The sequence below is a fragment of the Lithobates pipiens genome, unplaced genomic scaffold, assembly GCF_037356315.1.
Source record: "Lithobates pipiens isolate NorthernLeopardFrog02 unplaced genomic scaffold, aLitPip1_a1.2 Scaffold_17, whole genome shotgun sequence".
Taxonomy (NCBI): Eukaryota; Metazoa; Chordata; class Amphibia; order Anura; family Ranidae; genus Lithobates; species Lithobates pipiens.
The window spans coordinates 11092499-11112734 of NW_027507755.1; the positions used below are offsets into that span (position 1 = coordinate 11092499).

At 40.9% G+C, this 20236-nt stretch overlaps 1 protein-coding gene across 6 annotated transcripts in view; it reads right to left on the reverse strand.

Moving 5' to 3' along the window:
* FAT3 (FAT atypical cadherin 3) overlaps positions 1 to 20236 on the reverse strand; it is a 994495-nt gene that overhangs the window by 5177 nt on the left and 969082 nt on the right. For 4 of the 6 annotated variants that reach the window (XM_077484994.1, XM_077484992.1, XM_077484995.1 and 1 more), the window contains 4 exons: positions 18062 to 18215; positions 13449 to 14104; positions 10211 to 10324; positions 2153 to 2212 (listed from right to left, as the gene is read on the reverse strand). In XM_077484994.1, coding sequence (XP_077341120.1) covers positions 2153 to 2212; positions 10211 to 10324; positions 13449 to 14104; positions 18062 to 18215 — 984 coding nt within the window. The remainder of the gene's footprint in view (positions 1 to 2152; positions 2213 to 10210; positions 10325 to 13448; positions 14105 to 18061; positions 18216 to 20236) is intronic. The other 2 variants (XM_077484996.1, XM_077484997.1) reach the window with 1 other exon arrangement.

Below are 20236 nucleotides of genomic sequence, written 5' to 3' on the forward strand. Positions count from 1 at the left end.
CATAAATTCTTACAGGGTATGTAAACTTATGAGCACAACTGCATGTATATACACAGTATCTCACAAAAGTGAGTATGCTCCACACATTTTTGTAAATATTTTATTCTATCTTTTCATGTGACAACACTGAAGAAATGACACTTTGCTACAATGTAAAGTAGTGAGTGTACAGCTTGTATAACAGTGTACATTTGCTGTCCCCTCAAAATAACTCAACACACAGCCATTAATGTCTAAACCACTGGCAACAAAAGTGAGTACACCCCTAAGTAAAAATGTCCAAATTGGGCCCAAAGTGTCAATATTTTGTGTGGCCACCATTATTTTGCAGCACTGCCTTAAACCTCTTGGGCATGGCGTTTACCAGAGCTTCACAGGTTGCCACTGGAGTCCTCTTCCACTCCTCCATGATGACATCACGGAGCTGGTGGATGTTGGAGACCTTGCACTCCTCTACCTTCCATTTGAGGATGCCCCACAGATGCTCAATAGGGTTTAGGTCTGGAGACATGCTTGGTCAGTCCATCACCTTCACCCTGAGCTTCTTTAGCAAGGCAGTGGTCGTCTTTGAGGTGTGTTTGGGGGTCGTTATTATGTTGGTATACTGCCCTGCAGCCCAGTCTCTGAAGGGAGGGGACCATGCTCTGCTTCAGTATGTCACAGTACATGTTGGCATTCATGGTTCCCTCAATGAACTGTAGCTCCTCAGTGTCGGCAGCACTCATGCAGCCCCAGACCATGACACTCCCACCACCATGCTTGACTGTAGGCAATACACACTTGTCTTTGTACTCCTCACCTGGTTGCCACCACACACACTTGACACCATCTGAACCAAATAAGTTTATCTTGGTCTCATCAGACCACAGGACATGGTTCCAGTAATCCATGTCCTTAGTCTGCTTCTCTTCAGCAAACTGTTTGCAGGCTTTCTTGTGCATCATCTTTAGAAGAGGCTTCCTTCTGGGATGACAGCCATGCAGACCAATCTGATGCAGTGTGCGGTGTATGGTCTGAGCACTGACAGGCTGACCCCCCCCCCCATCCCTTCAACCTCTGCAGCAATGCTGGCAGCACTCATATGTTTATTTCCCAAAGACAACCTCTGGATATGATGCTGAGACATTAATGGCTGTGTGTTGAGTTATTTTGAGGGGACAGCAAATTTACACTGTTATACAAGCTGTACACTCACTACTTTACATTGTAGCAAAGTGTCATTTCTTCAGTGTTGTCAAATGAAAAAAATATTTACAAAAATGTGAGGGGTGTACTCACTTTTCTGAGATACTTTATTACTGTATATATAGATATATATCTATATATACAGTATATGTGTATATATACAGGATAGATAGATAGATAGATAGATAGATAGATAGATAGATAGATAGATAGATAGATAGATAGATAGATAGATATATCTCTCTCATATATATATATATATATATATATATATATATATATATATACATATATACTTCATTTTCTATTTGTATTATTTTTATTTATTGTATTAAAACAATATACATACAAGTATTAAGAAAAATATCCCTTAACACATAAATTAGTGCACAAGTTGCAAATAAACAATATGATTTTTAAGGAATTTAAAAGTTAAAATACTTGAGTGCATTTAAATGACAACTAACCACAAAATACATATTTTTCAATAAGTACGGTATACCTGCAAGGTACTAAAAATCAGCTAGCAAAATAATAATAATAAAGTGCAGGTGCATTGTGATTTTTGCAATACTGCACCTATCGTAATCTTTAAATTAATACCTATATCCCTGGTTAGCATAGCCATTTTTTCTAGCACCTGACAGATTAAAAGTTAAAAAAAAAATTGTAAAAAAAAATCATGCTATTTGTTTTTAGTTGCTTGTTAAAAGGTATTCAGATCTATCTTTTCCTGAAACCTCATATGAAAAAAAAATAAATAAAAAAAAAAAAAATTGATTTATATTCAGTGTTCCCCATTAAAATAAAATATTATAATGTAGATGCTAGGTGAGTAGTAGCAGAAATATTCTTAAATGTTAAATATGAAAAAAACTATGCTGATATTATAACGTAAAAAAGGAATAAAGAAAAAATGTGTTCCTGCTCATGAAAGATACAGAAAGTTACATTAAAAAGTAAATACCTTCATGTTCAATATTATCAACAACATTGTTGACTAGATGAATGACAGTCACTATGGAAGCTTGTGGAGGGGGAAACAGAGAACACAGGCGGAGGAGAGAGGGAGACAACAAAGGTTAGTATTATAACACACATACATTGTTATGTCATCATTTAACACATACTGTACAAATTCACAGATTTAATCGTTCCTGATATTTACTACCGATAAAACAATCGTTTCAGGTCACAAGTTAGTTACACACATTTAATCATTAGTGTCCGCACTGATTTTATTATTTTTGGCTGAGAAACACTGATTATATCAGAAATATCCTTTATCAGTTATATCCCTGGTGCCCCATATTAATTATATTGGCATTATCCAAAATTGATTACAATAGCAATATCCTTTACTGATTATATCAGCATTTCCATTATTGATTACACCAGCAATGTCCTATACTGGTTACATCATATTGATTACTATGCTCCATTACTGATTATATCTGTTGTCCCTTAATAACATAATATCTGTAATGATATCAGTATTGGCCCTTGTTGATTATCTTAGCGGTGACCCCTGTTCCGCATCTGTACATATACTCTATTTCCAAAAATGCCTTTACATGAACTTTAATATTATCTCAGTCTTATGCCCCATACAAACATTCCGATTATCGGACCACAAAAGTCGCTTTCGGACAGATCGTTCGATAATCTGATCGTTAGTACGCAGCTTTCGACAGCCAATCACGACAGTCCGTCCAAATCCGAAGGGACAAACAGGAAAACTTCGGTCGGATGACAGCCCATCGCACGACAATCGTGTAGTCAGTACAGTACGCGTCCGATAAAAGTCATTCGACAAACACCACACATGATCGGAAACACGAAAATAAACCAGAAGGACACACGGGTCACACGTATTTGACATCATTTAAAATACGTAGCTACGCACGACGGAAGATTTTTCCAGAATCGTACGACAAAAATCTTACACACATTTTGCACTGTTGTATTCGATCTTAGTTGTATGCAACAAAATGTGAACGATCCGTCTTATGATAATCGGAATGTGTGTACGGGGCATTAGTCCGTAGGGTTCAATATTGAGTTGGCCCACCCTTTGTGGCTACAACAGCTTCAACTCTTCTGGGAAGGCCGTCCACAAGGTTTAGGACAAGGAGAAAAAAATAATTACATGACAGATGGGAGGGAGACAGTGGCAAATTTAACGTGGGGCGTTTTAATTAATTTTATTAAAAATTACCAAGCACCGTGTTTTAAACACTATAGTGGCAGCATATTTCACGTCCAAAAAAAGGTAACATTTAGATTACTTTGGGGTATCTATTTTTCAAACAGGTGTTTTTGGGGGTGTTTGCACTGTCCTGATATTTTATTTGACAGTTTCAAAACATTAAAACAGAAATTAAGTACAACTGTTGAGCTTTTTTTAAAAATTTTGGTTGGTCTGACCTTTAAATTAAAACACCCAGTGGCTCATGTGACAGTCCGAAAGGATGCCTAGCTGGCTCTCTTACATTGCCCTATACTGGGCCTTTTCACACCGCAGCAGAAATTGGCCTCGTACCTTTTTATTTTTGCCAAGTGAGCCATTGTCCATGCCTGGAAGACTCCGTCTGTTGCTTTCCAGGTGGTGAAAACCAGGATGACCGCTCTGATGGTTAATGAGCAGATACACTATATTATCAAAAGTAACAAAACTACCAAAAGTATTGGGAGCCCTGCCTTTACACACACACATACACTTTAATAGCATCCCACCCTGTAGTGTTCAATATTGAGTTGGCCCACCTTTTGCAGCTATAACAGCTTCAACTCTTCTGGGAAGGCTGTCCACAAGGTTTAGGAGTGTGTCTATGGCAATGTTTGACCATTCATCCAGAAGTGCATTCGAGGTGTCAGGCAATGATGTTGGACTAGAAAGCCTGGCTCACAGTCTCCGCTCTAATTCATCCCAAAGGTGATCTGTCAGGTTGAGGTCAGGAGGAGGTGCAGCCAATCAAGTTCTTTCACCCCAAACTTGCTCATTCATGTCTTTATGAACCTAGCTTTGTGCACATGTTGGAACAGGAAGGGGCCATCCCCAAACTGTTCCCACAAAGTTAGGAGCATGAAATTGTCCAAAATGTCTTGGTATGCTGACACCTTAAGAGTTCCCTTCACTGGAACTAAGGGACCATGCCCAACCCCTGAAAAACAACCCCACACCATAATCCCCCCTCCACCAAATGATTTGGACCAGTGCACAAAACGAGGTCCATAAAGACATAGATGAGCATGTTTGGGGTGGAGGAACTTGACTGGCCTGCACAGAGTCCTGACCTCAACCCAACATCTTTGGGATGAATTGGAGCGGAGACTGCGAGCCAGGCCTTGTCGTCCACATCAGTGCCTGACCTCACAAATGAGCTTCTGGAAGAATGGTCAAACCTTCCCATAGACACACTCCTAAACCTTGTGGACAGACTTCCCAGAAGAGTTGAAGCTGTTATAGCTGCAAAGGGTGGGCCAACTCAATATTGAACCCTATGGACTAAGACCAGGATTCCATTAAAGTTCATGTGCGTGTGAAGGCAGGTGTCCCAATACTTTTGGTAATATAGTGTATCTAGTATATTGAGGGACTCGCATGCAAAATGTTTTAGAATCCAGGAACCGTGGATAAGTTACTCCTTTCTGTCCCTGCCCCCCGACTAGCTATGGTCGACTTTAAATGTTATTTGTACAGGTCCTGCGTCTGTGGTACTCACCCTCTCTTGGGGCCCCCCACCTCTTCTTTCTCTCCCTTTTCTTTCTCTGTTTCCTCTCTCTCCTCTTTGTTCCTGATATGAAGACTATCAATGTAGACTGCCGTCCTCTAAGGGACAGAGTAATATAGCCTGTGATATTTACCTACATTTTAATGAGGTGCTCTATGGTCCTGGAAACAGTTTAAAAACAGTTAAAAACTATTATGTTACTTAATATGCGTACATATGTTGTTTCTTTACATGACTTTTCAATGTCGCCCCTGCGTGGGCAAACCATCACTTGTTAAGATTTCTTGAATTATCAATAAAAATATTGAAACAAAAAACCCAGTGGTTATTAATCACTTGCCACCAAATCATGTACCTGGTGTGTCATTTGACTTCAAGAGGTTGTACCGGGATGATGCCTGCACCTGCAGGCATCACATCAGTACCATTTTTTAGAGCCGTCTAGCCACTTGATTGCCATTGCAAGCAGTAGAAGGGGACGTCCTCCCTCCTTCCACCTTCCAAGGCTCTCTCGGGCTCTCCCGTCCCATCAGGAGACCCGAGCTACTAGCATGTCTACCGGCTGGCCGAAGACCCATAGAAAGCCGGAATCAGCTTTGATCGGGTCTTTGATATGTTAATATGGAAGTGATGACCTGACATCACTTCCAGTTTACCTGGCTGTCAATGGCGCCACTTTTTTGAAATTTAAAGTATTCAAAAACACAGATCTTGGCGTTTTGAATGCTTTCTAGTGCAAAGGAGGGATTGGGGTCTTATTGACCTCAGATCCCTCCATAAAGAGTAACTGTCACAAGCCTATTGCTGTCACAGGGATGTTTACATTCCTTGTGACAGCAATAAAAGTGATAAAAATAAAAAAAATTTAAGCAACAGTGTAAAAGTAAAAAATTTTTATAAGTTAATAATAATAATAAAAAAAAAAGATGCCCCCCCCCCCCCAAGGTGAATGCAAACAGCGATCGTCCTACACATCAGAGGTATAGCCGAAAGTCAGATCATGGGTAGTAATTATAGCACTAGACCTCCTCTGTAGATATAAAGTGGTAACCTGTAAAGGCTTTTAAAATGGCGCCTATGGGTAAGTAAAAATTATGTAGTTTGTTGCCACTAGGCGTGCGCAAATTTAAAGCGACACATGTTTGGTGTCTCTTCACTCGATATAACATAATCTTTTATATTTTACAAAAAAATTTAGTTATGTATTGTGTTTTTTTGCTTTAAAATTAAAAAAAAAAGTGTATTTTTCCCCAAAAACTGCTTTTGAAAAACCCCTACTAAAATACAGTGTGACATAAAAAATTTCAAAATCCACCAATTTTTTCCCTAGGGCAGTAATGGCAAACCTTGGCACCCCAGATGTTTTGGAACTACATTTCCCATGATGCTCATGCTCTCTGCAGTGTAGTGGAGCATCATGGGAAATGTAGTTCCAAAACATCTGGGGTGCCAAGGTTCTCCATCACTGCCCTAGGGCCACTGATTTAAAAAAATATATATATAATGTTTACGGGTGCTAAATAATTTTCTACCAAATAAAATTAAAAAAAATTATTTTCACATGTATAAAAAAAAAAATGACAAATGCCTGGTCTTCAATTGGTTAAATATCTCCAAAAGAAAGTTCTATCTGTCAAAAAAAAATGATAAAAAAATGAATTTGGGTATAGTGTTACATGTCAGAGTAATTGTCAGTCAAATTATAGCAGCGGTGAAAACTGAAAAATGGCCGGGTAATGAAGGGGTTTTACCGGCTGATACTCAAGCGGTTAAGGGTTACAAATTGTTTACAAAAAGCAAAATCCAAAACCTGCTATTTTTATTACTGTTTTGGCAGATATCTTTAGGTAAATAATAATATAAATGAAACGAAAGTTTATAAACCTGCGAACGCAGCCAAAATATTTAGTAACTAAGGCAACCTGAATACAGGAAGGACACATAAAATACCTGTATAATTTTGTCGCTTGTCAGCTGCATTAAACCTTTCTAACAAAGTAATTGCTGCAAATAGCTTCCAGTACAGCGGAGGTCACCGGTCTACCCCCAGCTTTTTATCCCACAAGCTGCGTTAGACTGTCAACAACGCACGTGCTCCATTATGACTTGGCTGGTTCATCTCTACTAGAAGTTTTTGTTGGATATAATGTAAACACAAAGGTTTCTACAGTCAGTTAAGCACTTAAGCTGCGTCCTACCTCTATACCCAATTACCAGGGGCAATTTTCAATAAAAGCTCATCAATTGGGCAATGATTTTGCATTTAAACAGCACCAAAACAGTATTTTTTTTTGTAAACAAGCAAACCCTTTTTTATTTTTTTTTATTTTTATTTTTTTTGATAACACGGTCTTGCATTTGTACAAATATTCTCTATGCAATCTACAGGCAAGAAAAGTATCAAAACAAATTTGCATGACCAATGATTGCGTCAAAAATAACTGTAGATAAAAAGTGTATTATTTTATTCTATTATTTGTTCTAATTATAGTGAGACTAAAATAACTTTTTGGTACAAATCATAGCGATTTGCTAAATAAATATTTTTTTTTGTGCATTTTTAATATGACGTTACAAAAATAAACAAACAAAATAACTAATAATAATAAATAAAAATGATGCTGATTAAAAAAAAAAGAAAAATGCATACTTAAAAGGAGGGAATTAATTTAAATAGTCCCGGTTATGATTAAAGCGGAGGTCCACCCTAAAATGGACCTTCCGCTCATCGGAATCCTCCCCCCCTCCGGCGCCACAATTGGCACCTTTCAGGGGGGAGGGGGGTGCAGTTACCTGGATAATCCAGGTAACTGCACCCACTTCCGGGATAGCTCTCTGCGGAAAGGGGCGTAGATTACGCCCCTTTCCGCAAGTGCCCGCCCCCTTCCGCAAGTGCCCCGCTGCCTGCTGGGAAACACACAGATCCCAGAGGCAGCAGGGACCGTCCTTATTGCGCAGCGCGACTCGCGCATGCGCAGTAGGGAACCGGGAAATGGAGCCGAAAGGCTCCATTTCCTGATTCCCATACCCAAGATGGCGGCGGCAGCACCCGAGTGACGATCTAGAGATCGGCTTCGGGTGCCGACATCGCGGGCGCGCTGGACAGGTAAGTGTCACTATTTTAAAAGTCAGCAGCTGCAGTATTTGTAGCTGCTGGCTTTTAAAAAAAAAAAAAAAAACGCAGAGTCCCGGCGGACTCCTGCTTTAACGTTAAACAATTTATATTACTTTTTTTTTTTTTTTTTTTTTACATTTTTTACTTTTTAAACTTGTGAGGTAACTGTAACTGACTTTGCATGCAGATCAAAGGACGGGCTTTTGATGTATACATAAAAGAACTAGAACATGGTATAAATAATATTATTCTAAACATTGTTTAATGGCTTTATTTACACAGGAGCCACTTCAGAGGCTCCTAAGATGCAGAGTGGGATTCAGATGTCAAAATACCACCTAGGTATGACTAATTACACCATCAGAACAGCTGACGTGAGGAAGGAGGACCAGAACAATGGAGGTGCACCCTAGGAATTTATAAGAAATATTTTTTTTAGAACATGTATTACATACCTAAGCTGGTGAACTAGTTAAAGCTAAACAAAAAAAAAAAGATTTTCCATTGCAGTATACCCCTTCCCATTGCCTGTTTTTCCTAGGAGAAGATGAATAAGGTGAGATTATGAGGTTATTCCTAGCTCCTTCAGCAGTCAGCACTCTCCCCTAATGCCCAATGTTCTTGAATGTAGACAGGCCCTCAGAATCCTGCCATACAATGCAGGGCCAATCAACTCATCAAGGTTCCAGTTCTACTAAAACTTGCTAGAACTGATTAAGGGATTTTATCTGAGGATCTGGTCTGGAGAGTTCACAGAAGAAATGTCTGGCTGATATTGGAAGGAGGCATCCAAATATCCAGGGACATTGCGAGTACAGACCTTTGTGTAGGATCCTAGTGACTGTGTGCTGTTGCTATTTCTAGTGCATCAAGTGCCAGAGCTTGCTTGAATTGGGACCTTTCCTATAGTGTCTCTGTGTTACTCAATGCCTTAGTTGTTGCTTGAGGGACTGTACTAGGAAGCTTTGACAAAGTGAAGAGTGTCCTCATGCTATTACATTGTGCTACCGGAGTATCCCACAGCTTCCCTGCACCCTATCCAAGTTCAAATTTCAATAAAACATCAAAAAAGATACCCCTAGACCAAGGGTTGCCAAACTTTCTAAACCAGGAGTCTCAAACTGGCTGTTGCAAAACTACAAGTCCCATCATACCTGTGGGAGTCATGCTTGTAACTGTCAGCTTTGCAATGCCTCATGGGACTTGTAGTTTCGCAGCAGCTGGAGGGCTGCCGGTTTGAGACCCCTGTTCTAAACAAAAGGCCCATTTACTGCCCTTCAGACTTTGAGGGGGCCAGACTGTGGCCAGTGTAAGTAGAAAATATGCTGGTGTCAATGGGAGTAAATGCGGAATCAGTGGGAAAAATAATGCCCTATCATTGGAATCAGTGGAAGGAATAGTTCCCCATCATTGGTGTCAGTGGAAGGAATAGTGTCCCATCATTGGTGTCAGTGGAAGGAATAGTGCTCCAACATTGGTGTCAGTGGAAGGAATAGGGCCTCATCATTGGTGTCAGTGGGAGGAATAGTGCCCTATCATTGGTGTAAGTGGAAGGAATATTGGCCCCATCATTGGTGTCAGTAGAAAAATAGTGTCCCATCATTGGTGTCAGTAGAAGAATAGTGTCCCATCATTGGCGTCCATGGAAGGAATAGTGCCTTGTATCAGTGGGAGGAATAGTGCCCCAGAGGCCATATAAAAGCAAACAAAGGGCCACATCCAGCCACCGAACCACAGTTTGGAGACCACTGCCCTTGACTGTTCATTGAACCATGTGCCTGGCTGCCGCTACACTCGTCTGGGAAAGAAACCGGGGGCAAAACTGCAGTCCCTTTCAGGGCTTTATCGGTTGTTTGATTGCTGCAGTTCCACATTTAAGTCCAGGTCTGCTCCTTTGAGCCAAAGTTTGTAAATCACTAAACCTCTAAAGACTACCCACACAAATGTATTTAGGCAAAAATTGGTTGTCTTTTGTCATGACTCCATCACCTGTACAGCAACTACAATATTTTACACAGTATTACTGGACTACATATGGCATCAAACGATTGCACGTTTTCTTCACAGCGACAAGAAAATTAGGCACTTGGGGCCTTCAAAGACAATGACACTCACAGAAACCAATAACGTAGGGCTGCTAGAACGTATCATGGAATTAAACAGTGATTTTTCTTACCATTGTCATCTCCGGAATCTGACTGAAAAGAGTTCAGAGACTGGTTTTCAGAATTGCTTCCTTTTGTACTTCCGACAAAGCAGGTAACTTCTTCGGCTGGCTCCAATCCTCGACCTTAATACACATCAATAAAGAGGAAACAATGGTCATATTTCTATGGGACACAAGGATGGCCAACCTACGTCTAGGAAGAACAATATATAACCCAAGGATGCCATGGCTGCCAAGCTGTGGAGGTGGAGGCGGCATTGCATCATAATTACAAAAACATTTCTTATGGTAGGGTTTGTTGTGTGTAAAAACGCTTAAGCTGTTTACTTGTACTTGTATCAATGTGAAAACACTAATAAATAAAGAAACTGAGATAAGGCAGCACTGTGAAATAACTGAATAGGATATCATAATTATATATATATATATATATATATATATATATATATATATATATATATAATATATATATATATATATATATATATATATATATATATATAGATAGATAGATAGATAGATAGATAGATAGATAGATAGATATGGATAGATATTTCGTTAATTTATAGCACTGTCTTATCCAATTTTCTTCATGGTACGCTTTAAACTAGTTGGCGTTACAATGCAGTTTTTTTTTCAGAGGGAATATGCCCTAAACCACAAGGCGGCACTCTTTATGTCTGGAGGAAAAAGAGTGATTTAACCGCCACATGCGGAAAGGCTTTTTCACGGTAAGGGCTGTGAAAATGTGGAATTGACTCCTGCAAGAACTAATACTGGCCAGCTGAGTAGATTGTTCTACAAAAGAGCTGGATTCTTTCCTAAACGCACAAGATGTAAATGAATACTAACATTTATAGGTAATAACACCAGGGATTTTTGATCGGGTAAATATCTGATTGCCTTGTGTGGGACAAGGAAAGATTTTTTTTCCCTGTCAATGGAGAAAATTGGATCATGCATTATTGGGGTTATCTTGCCTTCCTCTGGATCAACTGTGGGTATGGGATTGTGTATATGGATATTTTTTTTTCCTGTGGGTTATCAACAATTATGCTATTTCATGTGCTGTCATTGTCAATTGTGCAATTCCAGGCTTAAAAAGTCAACAAATTGCACAACCGAGGACTTTATTGCCTATTTAGTTACCTGAAATAAAAATATATTTTAAGAGATCATTCTTTAAGTCCTAATAAATATGTACAAAACCACTATACCTTCATAGGAAAATTACATGTAAAAAGTTACTATCTCCTATAGACTCCTATGGACAATAATATGCTTGCTTTTTTGGTGAGTCGCCTGACCAGCTCTACCCAGACAGGTTGATCATAAATAATGAGATGTATGTATGTACTAAACAAAAGAATAAAAAACTACAAATATAATGCCTCTAGAGCCACCTCAAAAAATGGTGCATTCAATTATATATGCATAAATGTACAAAATTAGTATAAAGTGAAATACAATTACGTGTCATTAATGTGATAAATAAAAACATATAAAAAATGAAAAACAGCCCAAAAACAAAAATATACCCCTGAAATTAAACACACCCCAAAACTTGAGGAGTGCATGAGATGAAAAACTAAAAAAATTAATACTAAAAAATTATCAACTCTATATAACATCCATATAATTATATGACAAATTAATAATGCAAAGTGTCCATATGGTTAATCAAACACCAGTCTTAGTCTGAAGACATGAGGGAAGAGTTGGGAGTGATATATGGAGTAACAGCTATAGTCCCACTGTGTGAAAGATCTGGGATCGCTTAAGGGGAACAGCTACCTGGATATCCATTTGATTACATTCTGCTTGTGGTGACCCTCTGTAACGGGGGGTCGCTTGGAGCCGGTAAGGAGCCAATTCATTTGTCTGGTGACGGGTAAGAGCACATTACACTTCTGGAGAGGAAATTTAATTTGTGTGCTTCAAATCCAGTTATTCACATGAAGATTTTTTCACTGGCGTTTGATTAACCATATGGGCACTTTGCATTATTAATTTGTCATATAATTATATGGATGTTATATAGAGTTGATAATTTTTTAGTATTCATTTTTTTTGTTTTTCATCTCATGCACTTCTCAAGTTTTGGGGTGTGTTTAATTTCAGGGGTATATTTTTGTTTTTGGGCTGTTTTTCATTTTTTATATGTTTTTATTTATCACATTAATGACACGTAATTGTGTTTCACTTTATACAAATTTTGTACATTTATGCATATATAATTGAATGCACCATTTTTTGAGGTGGCTCTAGAGGCATAATGCCTCTAGAGCCACCTCAAAAAATGGTGCATTCAATTATATATGCATAAATGTACAAAATTTGTATAAAGTGAAACACAATTACGTGTCATTAATGTGATAAATGTCGTTTTTTATTCTTTTTTATTCTTTTGTTTAGTACATACATACATCTCAATCACTTTGGGATTTTGAGGTTAGTGCAGTTCTTTTTTCCTTTTGTTTACTTGTGTATTTTTGGTATACATCAGAATTCCGACCAGTGTTGTTTCTATTCCGTAGCGCAGTTTTTTTCCCCCTTTTTTCCTGATCATAAATAATGCACAGCCAATATATAGGGACAAGCTGACACCAGGTAGAGGTGCACTTTGCCTTAACTATATAAATACATCACGCAGTTCCATTTTGGGAGCCATTAACTCGCAGTGGCTATTTTCTTACTTTAATGCCACACACATTAGCAACACGAAAAAAAGTGCCGTTGGTCGGAATACTGTCAGCAGAAAATCTGCATCTTCAGTCCCCATGTTACTTCTTCTCACCATGATGGCTTCTTCTTGTGCTTTTTGCTATTTTTTTGAAAGCTTTTCTACGATAAACTTTTTTTTTTGATAGCTAGACATAAAAAGCCACATTAAATAAACACTAATGTCTTCTCCCTTCTGAACAAAATCTTACCTTACACTTAATGCACTGTACTTTGTCTACTTATCTTGTAAGTTGAGAAATAACAATTTTCAGAGCTGTCAGACTTAAGAGTGTGGTTTGTAAAATCTCTGCTAAGGAAATCCAAGGGAGAATGTACATCAAGGCTTTTCATGTCTACAACTGGCTTTTATACTGGACATTTTATGAATCAGAAAACATACATACCCTCATTTGTAAAAACGGCCTAAAGTGGAGGTAAACCCAAAACTGAATAACATTTAGTCGGATAAAGCACTGGGGGAGATTTACTAAAACTGGTTTACTACGTGGCAAATGTGACTCACAATCATTTCCTGAGTCCCACGGTCCTTTCCTAATTGAGTCACAGTCAGACCGGCATGGAGACACCGATGGCATGTTGGGAGCCACACTGCAGACCACCACTCCTCTTCGAGCCGTCAGGATCCTCGGAGACTCAGGATGAAAGGTGGTCATCTCCTGGTGCTCCACACCAAGACCATCCACCATCTTGTCAAGATTGTTCCGGGATTCACTCTGGAAACAAGGAGTGTAAGCCATGGGCCGGACTGGTACTTGTGGCGGTCCCACCTCTTGGTAAATGTTTCTACTATCTCCACCACTGCGAAGGTTCTTAAACTGAATCCCGTTAGTTTTATTTAAAAGTGCTGCAGTGGCGGGGTCCTGGACAAGAGTGATGTTGTTACGTGAGTAGTTCTTGCGGAACACCTTCTTTCGGAAAACTATGAAGAGGACGATGAGGACAAATATGACAAACAGCACCACGGCTATTCCAATCAGCTCCTCCTTGCCGACATAGGAATGTCCAGCTTGGATATTTGGAACCACAACGGGCCTCAAACCACAATACTGTCCAACGTATCCATGGGTACAGTTACAGAAAAAGGACCCGAAGATATTCACACAAGTTCCACCGTTTTCACAGTCCTCTCTTTCACACTCATTTATATCTTCTTCACACCTAGTGAGAGAAAGAAGTGGTTATGTGGGAAAGGATAGTGTAAGAAATAGATTTTCATGACAACTATACTTTGATGCTGGGTTCACACTATTGCGAATAGGATGCAGGTTTCCTCGCATTCCAATTCGCATGTCAGGAGAGTGTGACTGGCTCTCCATGGAGCCGGTTCACACAGCTCAGGGACAGCTGTTTGCAGAAAAGTCCTGTGCATCTTCTGGTCCGTTTCAGGTCCGAAATCAGCTAAAAAAATCTGACCGAACTCTGATTTCAGTGTGAACCCAGCCTAAATCTGAACTCCAGGCTACCCTTCCATCTTGTACAGTTGTTCAGACTCCACTCGTACTGAAATCGATTACTCTGATTTCACTGCACACTGTGAGCGTCACACAGTGTACATTATAAGTTGCAGCAAGGTGAATAAAGCCCACCTCATTTCCTGTAGAGACATCCAGCATCTTCTAGCCAATTCCTCCCCAGCCTTACTATCCCTGGCCCACCCCCTTCATTCATTGGATTTATGTTCTTTCAAACATGGAGGCCCACTCAATTATGGAGGACCAATCAAGAAATACCCACTCCTCCAGACTGACATCCACCCATCAAGGCACTTTAAAGTTTGCATAACTCCTTCCAAGGGCTAGCTCACTGCTTACATTAGGGCTCAGGGCTCTAGAGAGGAGTACTGAGGCAGGGTGCTGTGATGTGTTCTGGGCCGTGATTCCTCACTCACATAGATGTCAGATTGGGAGCAGTGTATAGGAAGATGCAGCCTATGTTCTCTACTGCAGGAGGCAGTGCAGAGGGGAGAGGAGGTGGAGGGAAACAGAGTTTCTCTATGGCTTCCACGGTCACACAGGACAGTGAACCGATTGGATGCTCTGGTCCTATGTGATCTGGGTGGCCATCTTGGGTCAGGCATAATCTGTTATAGACTCTGACCCTGGGTTTTGGTGTGCCTTATGCAAGTGGCTAGAGTAGGGACAAGTTTCCTGTCTGGCAGGGACAGTGCTAGCAATAGGGAGAGGTTTTGGAGGAGTAGGCAAAGAGCAGGTACCATGTCTCCCTGTCCGAGGAAGCTTTCTCTTCTGGGTTGGACCAGCCAGGCCACACTTTGCTCTTGGCAGATACTGTCAGCATCACGCAAGCCTTTCCTTCACAGCAGTCCTGTGAGTGTTCCTGGTTGGGTGACCCTCCGCGCTCAACAAGCGTCTATGTCTGTGAAGTTGCTGCATCCCAACTGATAGCTATGGGACTGCTTCCACGGAGATGCATGGAACACCTGTGCAGAGCCGGGCATACATGGCTCTAACACGGGGCACAGATACATACAACCCTTCTGAACTAGGCCTAATACTCTTACTATCCCCCCACCCCTTACAGTACAGTCAGCACCAAATGTGTGATGCTGAGATTTACGTTTCCGGCTGGAGCATACAGATCACTTGCAGTTCACTCGCTCTGCAGCTACTCCATTCTGAAAATGTCTTGAATCTTTTTAAATCCTTGAATCCTTTCAGTAAACCCAAGGTGTTCTGCGAGGAAGAGAGATTGTGACGTTCATCTTCCCCTTCTCCAATCACAGGACACCTTGCATTTATTGAAAAGAATTCAAAAAATTGTTGGAATGGATTATCTGCAGAGCGAATGACCTGTGTGCTCCAGCCAGAACTGTAAGGCCGCGTACACACGCGGGGACTGTTCGCTCAACTTTGTCCGCTGAACAGTGTTTCGGCGGACAGTCCGCTCGTGTGTGGGCTTCAGCGGACAGTTTCAGCGGACAGTCTGCTGAACAAAGTTTTTCGGAATTTCCGAAAAACTGTCCGCTGAAACTTTGTTTCAGCGGACAGTCCCCTCGTGTGTAGGCTTGTTCGTCAAACTTAGGCCGCGTACACACGCGGGGACTGTTCGCCCAACTTTGTCCGTCAAACAGTTTCGGCAAACAGTCCGCTCAAAATTAGCATGGACGGACATGGCCACACACGACGTACGAACAGTTTGCTGAAACCGTGCGCGATGACGTGAACGGCACGTACGACGGGACGAAAAATACGACGTCCTATACACTGCATTATAACTTTCGGCGTGTAAAGCCTTTCTGAGCATGCGCGGAACTTAGTTTGTCGAACAAGCCTACACACGAGGGAACTGTTCGCTGAAACAAGGTTTCAGCGGACAGTTTTTCGGAAATTCCGAAAAACCTTGTTCAGCGGACTGTTCGCTGAAACTGTCCGCTGAAAGCCCACACACGAGCGGACTGTTTGCCGAAACACTGTTCAGCGGACAAAGTTGGGCGAACAGTCCCCGCGTGTGTACGCGGCCTAAGTCTCGCGCATGCTCAGAAAGAATTTACACGCCGAAGGTTGCATTGCAGTGTATAGGACGTCGTTTTCTAGTCCCGTCGTACGTGCCGTTCACGTCATCGCGCACGGTTTCAGCGGACTGTTCGTTCGTCGTGTGTGGCCAAGTCCGTCCATGCTAATTTTGAGCGGACTGTCCGCTCAAACTGTTTGACGAACAAAGTTGGGCGAACAGTCCCCGCGTGTGTACGCGGCCTTAGGTCCGCTCAAAATTAGCATGGACGGACTTGACCACACACGACGAACGAACAGTCCGCTGAAACTTGCGCGATGACGTGAACGGCACGTACGACGGGACTAGAAATACGACGTCCTATACACTGCAATGCAACCTTCGCTGTGTAAATCCTTTCTGAGCATGCGCGGAACTTAGTTTGACAAACAAGCCTACACAGGGGCGGACTGTCCGCTCAAACCAAGTTTCAGCGGACAGTTTTACGGAATTTCCGAAAAACTTTGTTCGTCAGACTGTCCGCTGAAACTGTCCGCTGAAGCCCACACATGAGCGGACTGTCCGCCGAAACACTGTTCAGCGGACAAAGTTGGGCGAACAGTCCCCGCGTGTGTACGCGGCCTAAGTTTCAGTACTGGATGTTCGGAACTGACTGTACTGTACGGGAGGATTCAAAGTAAAGCTTTTTTAAATCTAATATTTTTAACTGAACAATCAGAAAATCCTACAACACACATTTGTTTGGGGAAAATTTGAAGACATGCTAGCCAACATTTGTTGGCAGAAAGTCTGACAACAAATGTCCGATGGAGCATACATATGGTCGGATTTTCTGCCAACAGCCTGACATCCAACATTTCCCATCAGAAAATCCGATCGTGTGTACAGGGCTTAATGCTGTGTACACACGATCGGAATTTCGGCCAGCAAAAGATCGATGAGTGCTTTTCATGGGAAAATGCAACCATGTGTAGGCTTCATCGGAATTTAGCTGGCCGAATTCCCGCCAGCAAAAATTTGAGAGCATGTTCTCAATTTTCCCCGCAGAAATTCAGATTGTGTGTATGCAATTCCGACGCGCAAAAACTCACGCATGCTCAGACTCAACTACAAGACGGAAGCCATTGGCTACTGAACTTCCTTTGTCTAGTACCGTCATACATGTTGTACGTCACCGTGTTCTTGACAGTCAGAATTTGGTGTGACCATGTGTAGGCAAGACAGCTTGAGCGGAATTTCACCATTTTAACCATTGGTAGATGGTAATATTATCACATATAGAACATTGATTTTTTTATATATAATGGCATTGACCTCATCCTATAGGTATACTTGATATGGTTATTTACATACCATTTATGATTTAAAATAAAGGTTAAGTTTTAGTTAAGTAGCCTTTTGGTGCATAGGGAAGTGCACGCTCGTCTAGTTCCTTGTGCCATGTGCCTTCGCAGGCGTCATTAGATCAGGATTACAAAAAGTAACATTAATTTGGGTCACTATCAGATCTGGTTTTCACCGACCACCTGTAATAATCATATCATGCTGTGCCATTTCCTGCATTTAATCCTTCCTTGTACGGTTGAAAGGCCAAGCAAACTGCTTCAGCACAAAAACACTTTGGTATTCAAATCATCATCCACTTACGTTAATCCCCTCAGGCCGGTCCTGCAAGTGCAGATAAACGCGCTCCCAATCGGATCACACGTCCCACCATTCCGGCAAGGGTTTGGAAAGCATGCCGTGATCTCTGACTCACAGTTCTTCCCTATAAACTTAGATGGGCAACTGCACTGATAACCTATCAGAGGAAAAGAATAAACATTATCAGACATCAATGAGCAGGGAAAAGTCAAACACAAGCATAGCGGACTGATTTAGCTGTAGACCAGCGCCTCCTACTGCTCAATGTTATCAGTAACACTCATCCAGCTTCACATGTTAAATTTTTTTATTTTTTTTGCAAGCCAAGTTTGTTCAGTCTGATAAAGAGTACAGTAACACACTTTAATGTACATATGTCACCAGTGTCCCCTCTAGTCACACAGATTAAAAAGTAAGGGGCTAGTAGGATACCATGATGACCACTTTGGATTAAATCTAATATTTTTAACTGAACAAATATGAATTGATCAAAAGATTGTAATGTCACATTGGGGGTTATTTACTAAGGGCAACTCCACTTTGCACCACAAGTGCAAACTACAAGTGCAAAGTGCCTTTTAAAATTGCACTGAAATTGAACTTAGAAGTGCAGTCGCTGTAGATCCGAGGGGGGACATGCAATGAAAATAAAAAACAGCATTTTAGCTTGCACATGATTGGATAATAAAATCAGCAGAGATTCCCATCATTTCAGATCTACCCCTCAGATTTACAGTGACTGCACTTCCAAGTGCACTTTCAATTGCACTTTGCACTTGTAGTGCAAAGTGGATTTGCCTTTAGTAAATAAACCCCATTATGAGGTCAAGCTAAACCAGGGGTGTCGAAAGGCCAGCTGTTTCTTGGGTGCTGTATGTAGAGAGTGCAGGGTTCAGGAGTGCGTTACGTACAGAGTTCAGGGGTGTGCTATGTACAGAGTTTAGTTCCAGGGGTGCCTTATGCACAGAATGCAGAGTTCAGGTGTGTGGTATGTACAGAGTACAGTGTTTAGGGGTGCACTATGTACAGAGTGCAGGGTTCAAGACAGAGTGCATAGTTTAGGGGTGCACTATGTACAGAGTGCAGGGTTCAGGACAGAGTGCAGGGTTTAGGGGTGTACTATGTACAGAGTGTAGGGTTTAGGGGTGTACTATGTACAGAGTGCAGGGTTTAGGGGTGTACTATGTACAGAGTGCAGGGTTTCGGGGTGTACTATGTACAGAGTGCAGGGTTCTGGGCAGAGTACGTAGTGAATGTGTATGGGTGTCACTATAAGAGTCCTGCATTCATTCAGGCAGAATTCACTCAGGCCATCATTTTCCTGTCCACCACTTTAAACCTACAGCAAAGAAAAAAAAACGGACTAAATAATAGACTTCAGCAGCCGCCTTATAGTACTCCCATCCGGACTGGTCACAGTGCTATAGTATGGACAACGTGGATTCATTGGTCTGGTTGGTTTGCACTAGTAAAGGGATATATTGCGTACTGACAGTAGACATTGCAGGAGATTGTCACAACTGCAGTTAACAAGGAAGGCCAAAAAAAAAAAGAACACGCACAAAGTGGCTATGACAGATCACTAAGCAGCGATGCAGGCTGCATCCTTGTACTGTACACATTTCATTGCCAAATTTCTGCCCTGAGCTTGGTTTTTAAAAATGGAGCTTGTCATTTTTATTGTTCCAGATCTCTGTATTTTCCATTAAACCTTTTTTTTTCACACATAAAAATATTAGTGTTCAATTTTAATTAACTGATCCCCATCAATGTAACAATGATATAGAGCGCTGGAAAAGTGGATTCGACTCTGCACGACTCGATATTGACATCTAGTGGCTATAAACTGAGTAGCCACAAAGTGAACAAATTAGAAATTGTAGAAAATCATTTTGACTGTATGCCTGCAAATTATTTAAACAATTTTCAGAATGCTAAGGCCAGATTTTCCCTTTTTTTTTCAGTTGCTAGAAAAAAAAAAAAAAAAATCCTAACACCTTAAAAATATTTAGTGTAGATGTGTGTATACAACCATGGGCAAAAGTTTTGAGAATGACACAAATATAAATTTTCACAAAGTCTGCTGCCTCCGTTTTTATGATGGCAATTTGCATATACTCCAGAATGATATGAAGAATGAATTTCAATTCATTGCAAAGTCCCTCTTTGCCGTGAAAA